Source organism: Oncorhynchus clarkii, chromosome 22 (genome assembly GCF_045791955.1).
Source record: "Oncorhynchus clarkii lewisi isolate Uvic-CL-2024 chromosome 22, UVic_Ocla_1.0, whole genome shotgun sequence".
Taxonomy (NCBI): Eukaryota; Metazoa; Chordata; class Actinopteri; order Salmoniformes; family Salmonidae; genus Oncorhynchus; species Oncorhynchus clarkii.
In genome coordinates this window covers 31,383,318-31,395,366 of record NC_092168.1, presented here as the reverse complement: position 1 = coordinate 31,395,366, position 12,049 = coordinate 31,383,318, and the positions used below count along the sequence as shown (strand labels likewise).

Sequence of the window (12,049 nt, the reverse complement as noted above, 5' to 3'; positions counted from 1 at the left end):
TGGTTACAATATTTTTGCTGGTAATGTAAAGTATTACTGTTACAGCTTTTTGTAATCCCTTACATGTAAGAGATTGCATGTAATCTGTTACTCCCCAACATTTACTTGGTTGTTTATGGTTTTCAATGAATTTGAACATCCCGGGGTCATTATTCATCACCATGTCCTATAATCAAGTGTACTGAAAAAATATTTGATACCAGTTGTATAACTTCCATTCCGATTTTATGTTTGGTTGACATCCTGTTTTTGATGGATTTCTTTGATTTAGTTTCCATATCTAAATGTATCTTAAAACCGTTCAAAATGACGAGGGAGAGGGGACTTGCGCACAAACCCTCAGCTGATGACCAAGGAGACCAGTGGGACGTTGATTGGTCACCTCTGCGTGGGAAATGATGCTTCTCCCATCAGAGTTATAGCCTATATAATTATGTCGGGTGAGATAGTCAGTAGAGTTCAATTCTGTACCGTGACGTGGCAATATAACAATACTTCCTAGGGCAGACCACCAAACCAAACACAGAGCGCCTATACCCTCACCAAAGCGCATTAGAATCTCATAGCTCGAGATGAGCGTTTCGTATCTTCAACAACTTTGCATACTTCAATTGGTCTGGTGCCTTGGATGTTGGAAGGCGACAGGTGAGAGAGATTATTTATATAATTTAAATGAACTTCAACATTTCTGTATAATTTAGGCTATCTAAATCTTAAAATCTGAAATCGATGTTTTTGTTGTTTTTGAATTAGCTATTTATATTGTTGATATTGTTGGCTATTACATGTACATTTATTGTATGTAATAGATTGATAAAATAAATGTATACTTTTGAAACTTACTTTTTTTCTTTCTGTAGAGGCTAGTCCATACAAAGAGTGTGAACATGGAATTGCTTTCAGAAGGGTATGGGACTTTGTTTTTTTGCATGCCTATACCTGAAAAGTGCAAATAAAAGGCAATTGTGTAATTCAAACAAATATTGTGAAATTAGTTTTTAAATAAATTATGAATGATTTATGAATGGATTATTAGATTGACAACAATGATAGATGTCCTTATCTGATACCAGAGGCAAAGTGTTAAAATGTAGTACGAATGCATTCTAGACCCAAATCATTCAATATATGCCTTGAATGTGTATCACTCTCTGTATCTCTGTGTGTCAGTCTTTCACTGTTTAAACATCTCAGTCCTCTACTGCGTCCATCAGAGGAGAGTTCTGGTTACAGATGGCATTAGTGTTGTCTACTTTGTTTGCACCACTGGAGAAATCGCATCTGTGTCTGATAAGGGGTCAGCAGGTGATTCCAACCAAATTATATGGTGCCTCTTGTTACTTGTGGTGGCTAGGCTAGGCTATACGTGGAGAGGGGGTTGGAGACACAAATGAGTCACTCTAACTTAAATCAGACTGGTGGGGGACATGATGAGGGAATAAGAATATATAGGACTTCCCCCACTCCTATCAACTAGACGCACTGACGACAGAGACACAATCATTACTTTGCAATGGGTACAGTATACAGTAGACAATGGATGCCATGTACAACAGCTTTTATGTTTGCTTGGGTTTAGTGCCTTTAGATGTGTTATAGACTTGTGTTTTATCATTGACCATTGATTTGTCTGCTGCAGGGTTCTGGGATCCAGACTGATGTTGGTGATATGATGGGGAGAGATCAGAATGAGGTAAAGCTTAGCTACCGTATGACTCAATCTTATCACAGATTATATATGATAGCAGCTCTGACGCCAGTGTAATTATTCTCTCCCTGTCCCTCTCCCTATCACAGGAGCAAGTTCAGAATGTTTTCAAAAGAGTAAGTTCCTCAACAATATCACACCCTATTACTAAATACTTGTTTATACCTTATTCCTCACAATACTGAGGTAAACTTGCAGGAACAATATTCATTGTCTTTGGAACAGTGTTGACTTTGTATATGCTATTTTCGTCAGTTCCTGTTTCACTATTCAAAGGCCAACTCGGTAGACTCTGTACAGCATGCGGTAAGTAGAGAAAGACTCCTTGATGCAAACTGTATTTCCAAATTGCTTCAGAATGTCAGTGAATTATGTCTGACAGCAAATTAGAACTATGTACACACCCTCAAACAACCATGTACAATGTCTCAGGCATATAAGCAAAGGTGTCCTTGGATTTCCTGGACAGCACAGTATGGGATTTTGTCTTTAGATGAGCATGCTGTATTTGTTATAACATGTTTTATTGATCTGATTATTTAGTAATTACATGTGATTGGAATCTAACAGGCATTCCCCTCTCTAGTCCCATTCAGTGCACCCGCTGATGCGCCTGTCACCCAAACTGTCTCAGAGGAGAAAGAAGCAGCTCATGCTTTTGGTAAGGACCCTGTGCTGTTTCAACCTTGATTAGCAGAATGTCAATATTGAAGCAGGAGACAAGGGCACTTCTGACCTGCAAGACCGACTAACTTTAACCAAACCCTTAACCCTGACCTTCTCCAGTGCCTTTCTCTTAGAGGTTGAAGACCACAGTCTTTCTGTGGCAAGTCCGCAAGGCTCAATATGTACTTTAGACATATAGTATATACACTACCCCCGACTAGAATCTACACAATTAAAAGTTAGAACAAATACCACAAACCATGACCGAGGTTCTCTCTGTTCCCTGCTACACAGAAGCACTCTGATGTGTGATGTAAAAATCTGACTTTGGAATAACTGGACAGAAGACATCAGCATACTGCAACCCCCCTGAACATGGAGCACAAAATGGCAGACTGAGGGACAGACAGAAGCAGCATCCTCAGTGTTCTCTGGCAATGGACTTGATATTTTTGAGAAATAAATTATTGCAGATTGTGAAGTGTCTTCCTGATTTCAGTTGGTAAATGTAAATATTTAGTGATTTAAGATGAGGATTCTGTACTTTGCCATTTTGTAGACAATTGCACATACACAAATACAGACCACTATCTATGAAGTGAACACCTCTGAACACAGTCAAATACATCAAAGGAGCCCTTTATGTGATGGCTACACAGATCAGGGTGAACACTATAAAAAGCGTCAACTAATTACGGCATGGGTGAATGGCTACTTACATTTAATTTAAACAATTACAAATGTATTAATTTCTATTGTCATTTATTATGAAACGTATATGTTAAATAAAAAAAGGACAATCTTCAACCAAATGTTCTGTAAAAACACAAGTTCAGATTGATTTAGGAGAATGATCTCATAACATAAGAGATCTTTCAACCGGGGAGGCATAGTACTCTGATGGAGCCTCTCTGCTGACTGAGGTAGCATAGAGAGAGGGAGAGGTGTGCAGTTTACCACATCACCACAGGAGAGAGCCATCCTCACACACAGTGATGGTTGAGCGTTAAGAGTAATGTTATTTGGTGTTAAGCGGCTAGTCCTCTTCGGAGTCACTGTCTTTCCGTGTGGGGAGAGTGGATCGGATCGACGACATCAGCTTGTCTTCAATCTGCTTCTTGGGGTTTTCTTCCAGGTCTGTCTTGACAGCACCAGATTCTGATAACCTCCACTCCAGCTCTGAGGATGATAGGATAAAGCAGATTTAAATATCTAGTAGAGTAAGTAAGAAATTGTCATTCAAAACTGACAATGCACAAATCTGAGGGTGAGAAGTATACACACTGGACAGCAAACTACCATATCATGTCGCTAATAGTATCCAATGAAAGTCTAGCTGAGGCGATTGTCTCTTACCCTCAACTTTGAGGTTCATGCCCCCGAAGACCAGAGGCCCGATGTACTGTGCCTTCATCTCTCCCTCGTGGTAAACAAAGATGGTGGGTAAGTTGTGGTCTGGGTAGTTGGGGATGCATGTGGTGGAGATGGACTTGAGGAACTTGGTCTGGGGGAATTTCCTGGCCATCTCTGACAGATGCTGGTTTATCAGGGTGCACAGAGGAATTCTGGGAGGATGAGAGAATGGAACAGAGAGATTTGATTACAATGGGTCAATTAGTTAAATCTATGTATTTGGCAGATAGGTCTATTCAGTGCAATTTAAAAAAGGAACACTGTTAACCAGGCTTATATGAACAACAAATAAGGTCTTGGCCAATAAAGTTATCAGATCTAAAAAAAATCTAACAAAACTCTCACCCTTGTTTGTAGAGATGCAGCACAACCCAGATGCCCTCTCCAGCTTTGTTCACCTCCTTGATGTAGTCCTGACCAGAAATCTCCACTACTTCTCCAAAGCAATTCTTTATCTGGGTGGCTTTCCATTCTGCAAGCCTCTTTTGCCTGGTGAGAACGAAATGGAGAGAGTTAAGGCAATGTAGGTTAATTCTGGTAATAACAAGGTCATAACATTGTCATTTTCTATATGGGACGCAAAAGGCTATATCACCATTAACATGGTAGCCACAATGGAGCTTTATATTTTCAGCATCTATTTTAATGGCATTAGGTTGTATTAAGGGACTGACATTAAGGTCTGAAAAGCACTTACCCATCAAGTGAGTATTTTTAGTTCCCCAAAGACTTAAAATGTGCTGTTTACACACAGACATAGGGGAGGAATCAGAAATTCTTTGCACTTAGGTTGTTTTCAATAGAATAATTAACATGCCCAATGGGGCAACCACAGAGCCGGCTGAACTTGCCCGATTGCTCAGCTATGGCCCCGGGCCATATGGCAGCCAATACCAGTTGTATGTATAATGTACCATCTTAGTAATGCTTTGAAACCTGTAAATCTCGATGGCGGCCTCATCCTCTTCACTGAAGTCATCCTCGTTCTCATCCAGCTGGTCTAGAGTCATACTCTCATAGGTTTTTACTGGTCACAAAACACCACAGGAAATACAAGTCAGAAAAAGTATCATTTAAGGTATTCAAACTACTAACAGAGGATGATGTTGGCCAAGGATCAGCCTTCCAAAACCATGTCCTGTTAGTTAAATTAAGAATAACATAAAAACTATTTCTAGACCAGTTCAGGAGAAACCTAATCCCACAGAGGTATCTATATGATATTAATAGCCACCTCTTACCAACAGATTCTTGCTGAAGAAGAATCTGCTGCTCTAGAGCGTCCTCATCAACCTCATCCTGAGTTTTCTCCTTGGGAGGAAGGATCCCCTTCTTCCTCAGGATGTCATTCCACTCGGTATCTGCGTCAGGGTCCTGAGATTGAGAAATAACAGATCATTGAGTTTTATTTAAAACACTCAAAGTGTTGTTGGTTTGCCACATAGTTTTTAAACCATCTATAGCTAGGCTCTTTGGCATTACCAAAGATACTTATAACTACAGGTAACCAACCACCTTGTATCTGTGGTATTACAGCTAACGTTAGCGAACGTTTAAATGCAGCTAACGTTAGCTATGTCCCAATCAAGGTGGCGTGCGAACATATACTGCTCAAAACGTCAGCTATGACCTTCATTACTACTTTTTCATTAGCTAGAAAAGGTGTTATAATTTCACAAACCTGCATTTTTTAACTGTTCAAGACAGACGCTGAAATCACACCACTTATCTCCCCAGACACGGAAATATAAGGACCTCACCCACATTTCTTCCGGAGTAAAACAAGATCTTTAAATATGATAAAACGTAAATCGTTGTCAGTTTTCACAACTGTAAACTTATTTCAGAGTAATTGAACAATAACGTATTTTTCTGAGGACGAATCATATTTTATCGGTGTTTATTATGCATTCTTATCAGAAAACTGGCTCCAGCCAGAAAGTCAAGGGACCATAATAAAGGTTGCACCGACATCCGTTTTGCATTGCTAATATGTCCATATAAGGAGTGGGAAAGCTACTTTCCATATGTGGCATCTGAGTGAGACAACAGCTGCGCCTAAAAATCACGCTGTGCTGTCACTCTGGGGTGACCAGGCTTATAGGGGTGGGGTTACACAGAGGTCCAAAACATTTATAAACATTGCTGGCCTGTTTTTGTGCTCTAATATGATATACTCGAAACTGGAGTAATGCGGTCGGGAGTATGCATAATAAAAATTTGATTCACATTTATTTTATTTTATTGTTTTTACATTTCTTCACATTTTCAAACAGTTAATGTATATTTTCAAACTGGGCTACACATTTGGGTGAGTTGTTTTTCTCGCCTGAGTAGCCTCGTTTCACAGCCAAAAATAAAATTAAACCATTTAGTGTGGATGTTAATTATTTGACTAGGCTACCTGTATTTGACATTGTGTTATTATTTCAACAACACAATGTCAAATACAGGTAGCCTAGTCAAATAATTAACATCCAATCACATTAACCGTTACTCTCTCGCGGGAATTCCGATAACGGTCCGTATGTAGCCAACTGCGAAAATGTATAAATGGTTTAAAAAAAGTAAGGTCCGCGTCCATAGAGACACATACCAGCAGTACTACACCTGCACCTGTCGACAACACAAGTTGTTCTGCTTCCACGAGCACATCCAATGCTAGCATCAGTAATTCTACATTTGTTGTTAGCCCAGCTAGCATGGACACTGACAGTTGTGAATCTGATGCAGCCTAAGAGTTACTTCCCCCCTTACCCGGGAAAGCACCTGGGGAAAAGGCCAAAAAAACTACAGAAAATGCATCATCAAACATCACTGTTTCATAATGCATCGGTGACATGGCAGGAGATGTTAAGAAACAATTACTGCTTCGCTTACAAGCCTGTGCATTCTATGCGTTACGTTGGATGAGTCAACAGACATGGCGGGCCTGGTACAAGTACTTTAAGTTTATGGGGGGACAACAGGAGACTATATTTTTGTAATGGACAGCTTTATGACATCAAATGGACTTTGGTGGTCAAGATGTGTTGGTACCTGTACTGATGGTGCAAAAGCCATGACAGTGAGGCATAGTGGAGAGGTAATGCCCATGCAAGCAGTTGCTCCCAACGCCACTTCAGTACACTGCAGCATCCACTGAGAGGCTCTTGCTGCCAAAGGAATGCCTGACAGCTTGAAAGACATTTTGGACACTACAGTGAAAATGGTTAACTTTGTTAAAGCAAGGCACCTGAACTGATGATGATATGGGCAGCGACCATGTAAAGCTTTTACAACATACAGAAGTGCGCTGGTTATCAAGGGGTCAAGGTATTGACACGTTTTTTAATTGAGAGATGAGCTTAAAGTTTTCTTTCCTGACCATCATTTTCACTTGTTTGACCACTTGCATGATGACGAGTTTCTCACACGATGGTTTATCTGGGTGATGTTTTTTCTCTCCTGAATGATCTGAATCTAGGATTACAGGGACTCTCCGCAACTATATTCAATGTGCGGGACAAGATTGATGCTATGATTAAGAAGCTGGAGCTCTTTTCTGTCTGCATTAACAAGGACAACACACAGGTCTTTTCATCATTGTATGATTTTTTGTGTGCAAATGAACTCAAGCTTATGGACAATGTCAAATGTGATATAGCGAAGCACCTGAGTGAGTTGGGTGCACAACTACACAGGTATGGATGACACAAAAACTGGATTCGTTATCCCTTTCATGATTCAAAATTGCAGCAAGCGGTTCTGTGAAAATTGAATTTACTCAGAGTATCCTGCCTTGGCAAATCGTGCTTTTAAAACACTGATGCCCTTTTACAACCACGTGCCTATGTGAGAGTAGATTTTCAAGCACACCCTTCTCATTAACCTGTGGTGAGTTTTTCACACTTTTCTATTAACAAATAAAGTTTTATGTAAGACTGCTAAATAAAGAGCAAAATTATTGATTATTATATTATTATTTGTGAACCTGGTCCTATAAGAGCTCTTTGTCACTTCCCACAAGCCGGGTTGTGACAAAAACTCACACTCATTCTTATGTTTAATAAATGTATTGTATAGTGTGTGTGTGGCAGGCTTCCAATGGCAAAAAACAACATTTGAGAGTGCGCTGACCCTGGTGCTATAGAGGGGGGTACACAGCTGGAGGCTGAATGTTTGAAGGGGTATGGGACTATAAAGAGTTTGGGAACCACTGTCCTAATACATTCAGTGCTGTAAAGTACTTAAGTAAAACGTTTTTAAAGTACTATTTATTTTGTTTTTTTGGGTATCTCTACTTTACTATTTATATTTTTTGACTACTTTTTCTTCACCACATTCCTAAAGAAAATAATATACTTTTTACTCCTGTCACGGGCGTCGTAAGAAGCGGACCAAGGTGCAGCGTGGGGAGCGTACATATTCCTCTTTATTAGAAATGTCGCCAACAATAAACAATACAAAACAACCGTGCCGCTTAACAGGGCTATGAATGCCTCTAACAAAGTTATCTACCCACACTGAAGTAGGGGGGGCACCTAAGTATGATTTCCAATCAGAGACAACGATAGACAGCTGTCCCTGATTGAGAACCATACCCGGCCAAAACATAGAAATAAAGAAACATAGAAAACAAAACATAGAATGCCCACCCCACATCACACCCTGACCTAACCAAATAGAGAAATAAAATGTATCTCTAAGGTCAGAGCGTGACAAACTCCATACATTTTCCCTGACACCCAAAAGTAGTCATTACATTTTGAATGCTTAGCAGGACAGGAAAATGGTCCAAATCACGCACTTATCAAGAGAACATCCCTGGTCATCCCTGACTCACTAAACACACATGCTTTGTTTGTAAGTGTGGAGTGTGCCCCTGGCTTTCCGTAAATTAAAAAATAAGAAAATGGTGCCGTCTGGTTTGCTTAATATAAGGAATTACAAATGATTTATACTTTTACTTTTGATACTTAAGTATATGTAAGAAATTACATTACTTTTTACATTTACATTTACAGTGGGGCAAAAAAGTATTTAGTCAGCCACCAATTGTGCAAGTTCTCCCACTTAAAATGATGAGAGAGGCCTGTAATTTTCATCATAGGTACGTACACTTCAACTATGACAGACAAAATTAGAAGAAAAAAAATCCAGAAAATCACACTGTAGGATTTTTAAGGAATTTATTTGCAAATTATGGTGGAAAATAAGTATTTGGTCAATAACAAAAGTTTATCTCAATACTTTGTTATATACCCTTTGTTGGCAATGACAGAGGTCAAACGTTTTCTGTAAGTCTTCACAAGGTTTTCACACACTGTTGCTGGTATTTTGGCCCATTCCTCCATGCATATCTCCTCTAGAGCAGTGATGTTTTGGGGCTGTTGCTGGGCAACACGGACTTTCAACTCCCTCCAAAGATTTTCTATGGGGTTAAGATCTGGAGACTGGCTAGGCCACTCCAGGACCTTGAAATGCTTCTTACGAAGCCACTCCTTCGTTGCCCGGGCGGTGTGTTTGGGATAATTGTCATGCTGAAAGACCCAGCCACGTTTCATCTTCAATGCCCTTGCTGATGGAAGGTTTTCACTCAAAATCTCACGATACATGGCCCCATTCATTCTTTCTTTTACACAGATCAGTCGTCCTGGTCCCTTTGCAGAAAAACAGCCCCAAAGCATGATGTTTCCACCCCCATGCTTCACAGTAGGTATGGTGTTATTTGGATGCAACTCAGCATTCTTTGTCCTCCAAACACGACAAGTTGAGTTTTTACCAAAATATTCTATTTTGGTTTCATCTGACCATATGACATTCTCCCAATCTTCTTCTGGATCATCCAAATGCTCTCTAGCAAACTTCAGACGGGCCTGGACATGTACTGGCTTAAGCAGGGGGACACGGCTGGCACTGCAGGATTTGAGTCCCTGGCGGCGTAGTGTGTTACTGATGGTAGGCTTTGTTACTTTGGTCCCAGCTCTCTGCAGGTCATTCACTAGGTCCCCGTGTGGTTCTGGGATTTTTTGCTCACCGTTCTTGTGATCATTTTGACCCCACGGGGTGAGATCTTGCGTGGAGCCCCAGATCGAGGGAGATTATCAGTGGTCTTGTATGTCTTCCATTTCCTAAAAATTGCTCCCACAATTGATCTCTTCAAACCAAGCTGCTTACCTATTGCAGATTCAGTCTTCCCAGCCTGGTGCAGGTCTACAGTTTTGTTTCTGGTGTCCTTTGACAGCTCTTTGGTCTTGGCCATAGTGGAGTTTGGAGTGTGACTGTTTGAGGTTGTGGACAGGTGTCTTTTATACTGATAACAAGTTCAAACAGGTGCCATTAATACAGGTAACGAGTGGAGGACAGAGGAGCCTCTCAAATAAGAAGTTACAGGTCTGTGAGAGCCAGAAATCGTGCTTGTTTGTAGGTGACCAAATACTTATTTTCCACCATAATTTGCAAATAAATTCATTACAAATCCTACAATGTGATTTTCTGGATTTTTTTTCTCATTTTGTCTGTCATAGTTGAAGTGTACCTATGATGAAAATTATAGGCCTCTCTCATATTTTTAAGTGGGAGAACTTGCACAAATTGTGGCTGACTAAATACTTTTTTGCCCCACTGTAGCAGGCACTCGTTTCCAGAACAACTAGGGTTACGTGCCTTGCTCAAAAGCATATTGACAGATTTTTCATCTAGTAAGCTATGCTGCCACCGTAATATATCTGGTCGTAATGATCTGGTTCATCTGTCCTTGTAATTGTCTCCACCTCCTCCAGGTGTCGCTTATTATCCCCGGTGTATATATCGCTGTGTTTCCTGTCTCTCTGTGCCAGTCCGTCTTGTTTGCCAAGTCAACCAGCGGTTTTCCTTGCTCCGAACCCACCTGCCTGACCATTCTGTCTGTTCTAACTACCAGCCTGCCTATCCTCTTGTACTGTTTTTGGACTCGGATCTGGTTTCTGACCTCTGCCTGGTCTGACCTCGAGACTGCCTATCGTATGGTACTGTTTGGACTCTGACCTGGTTTATGAACTCTCGCCTGTCCCCCGACCTGCCTTTGCCTACTCCCTTTGTTATAATAAATATCAGAGCTCTACCATCTGCCTCCTGTGTGTGCATTTGGGTCTTGCCTTGTGCCCTGATAAAGGGTGACCTTCGGAAAGTATTCAGACCCCTTGACTTTTTCCATATTTTGTTAGGTTACAGCCTTATTCTAGAATGTATGAAATAGTTTTTTCCCTCTCAATCTACACACAATACCCCCTTAATGACAAAGCAAAAACTGATTTTTACAAATATTTGCTAATTGATTAAAAAAAAAAAAAAAATGAAATATTACATTTACATACAGTGGAAGTTGGAAGTTTACATACACCTAGGTTGGAGTCATTAAAACTCGTTTTTCAATCACTCCACACATTTCTTGTTAACAAACTATAGTTTTGGCAAGTCGGTTAGGACATGTACTTTGTGCATGACACAAGTAATTTTTACAACAATTGATACATACAGATTATTTCACTTTTAATTCACTGTATCACAATTCCAGTGGGTCAGAAGTTTACATACACTAAGTTGACTGTGCCTTTAAACAGCTTGGAAAATTCAAGAAAATTACGTCATGTCTTTTGAAGCTTCTGATAGGCTAATTGACATAATTTGAGTCAATTGGAGGTGTACCTGTGGATGTATTTGAAGGCCTACCTTCAAACTCAGTGCCTCTTTGCTTGACATCATGGGAAAATCTAAAGAAATCAGCCGTCATAGCGCTCAGGAAGGAGATGTGTTCTGTCTCCTAGAGATGAACGTAATTTGGTGCGAAAAGTGCAAATCAATCCCAGAACAACAGGAAAGGACCTTGTGAAGATGCTGGAGGAAACAGGTACGAAAGTATCTATATCCACAGCAAAACTAGTCCTATATCGACATAACCTGAAATGCCGTTCAGCAAGGAAGGAGCCACTGCTCCAAAACCACCATCAATAAGCCTGACTACGGTTTACAACTGCACATGGGGACAAATATCACACTTTTTGGAGAAATGTCCTCTTGTCTGATTAAACAAAAATAGAACTGCTTGGCCATAATGACCATCGTTATGTTTGGAGGAAAAAGGGGGAGGCTTACAAACTCGAAGAACATCATCCCAACCGTGAAGCACGGGGGTGGCAGCATCATGTTGTGGGGGTGCTTTGCTGCAGGAGGGACTGGTGCACTTCACAAAATAGATGGCATCATGTGGAGGGAAAATTATGTGGATATATTGAAGCAACA

The 12,049-nt window shown here is 40.4% G+C and overlaps 2 protein-coding genes across 2 annotated transcripts; one reads left to right on the top strand and one right to left on the bottom strand.

Annotated features, from left to right (window-relative positions):
- The first annotated feature begins 452 nt into the window (after positions 1 to 452).
- Positions 453 to 2,792, top strand: LOC139380780 (neuromedin S). The gene is made up of 7 exons (XM_071123795.1): positions 453 to 645; positions 861 to 907; positions 1,640 to 1,693; positions 1,798 to 1,824; positions 1,964 to 2,014; positions 2,295 to 2,369; positions 2,669 to 2,792. Exons 1-7 carry the CDS (start codon positions 573 to 575, stop codon positions 2,684 to 2,686), a joined length of 345 nt encoding a protein of 114 aa, XP_070979896.1. The 5' UTR covers positions 453 to 572; the 3' UTR covers positions 2,687 to 2,792.
- A 205-nt stretch (positions 2,793 to 2,997) lies between these two features.
- On the bottom strand, positions 2,998 to 5,717 carry LOC139380779 (phosducin-like protein 3). Its single transcript, XM_071123794.1, has 6 exons — positions 5,469 to 5,717; positions 5,029 to 5,161; positions 4,724 to 4,814; positions 4,133 to 4,276; positions 3,731 to 3,939; positions 2,998 to 3,553 (listed from the first exon to the last, which is right to left on the bottom strand). The coding sequence occupies exons 1-6, from the start codon at positions 5,472 to 5,474 to the stop codon at positions 3,411 to 3,413; spliced, it is 726 nt and encodes a 241-aa protein (XP_070979895.1). The 5' UTR covers positions 5,475 to 5,717; the 3' UTR covers positions 2,998 to 3,410.
- Between the last annotated feature and the right edge of the window lie 6,332 nt (positions 5,718 to 12,049).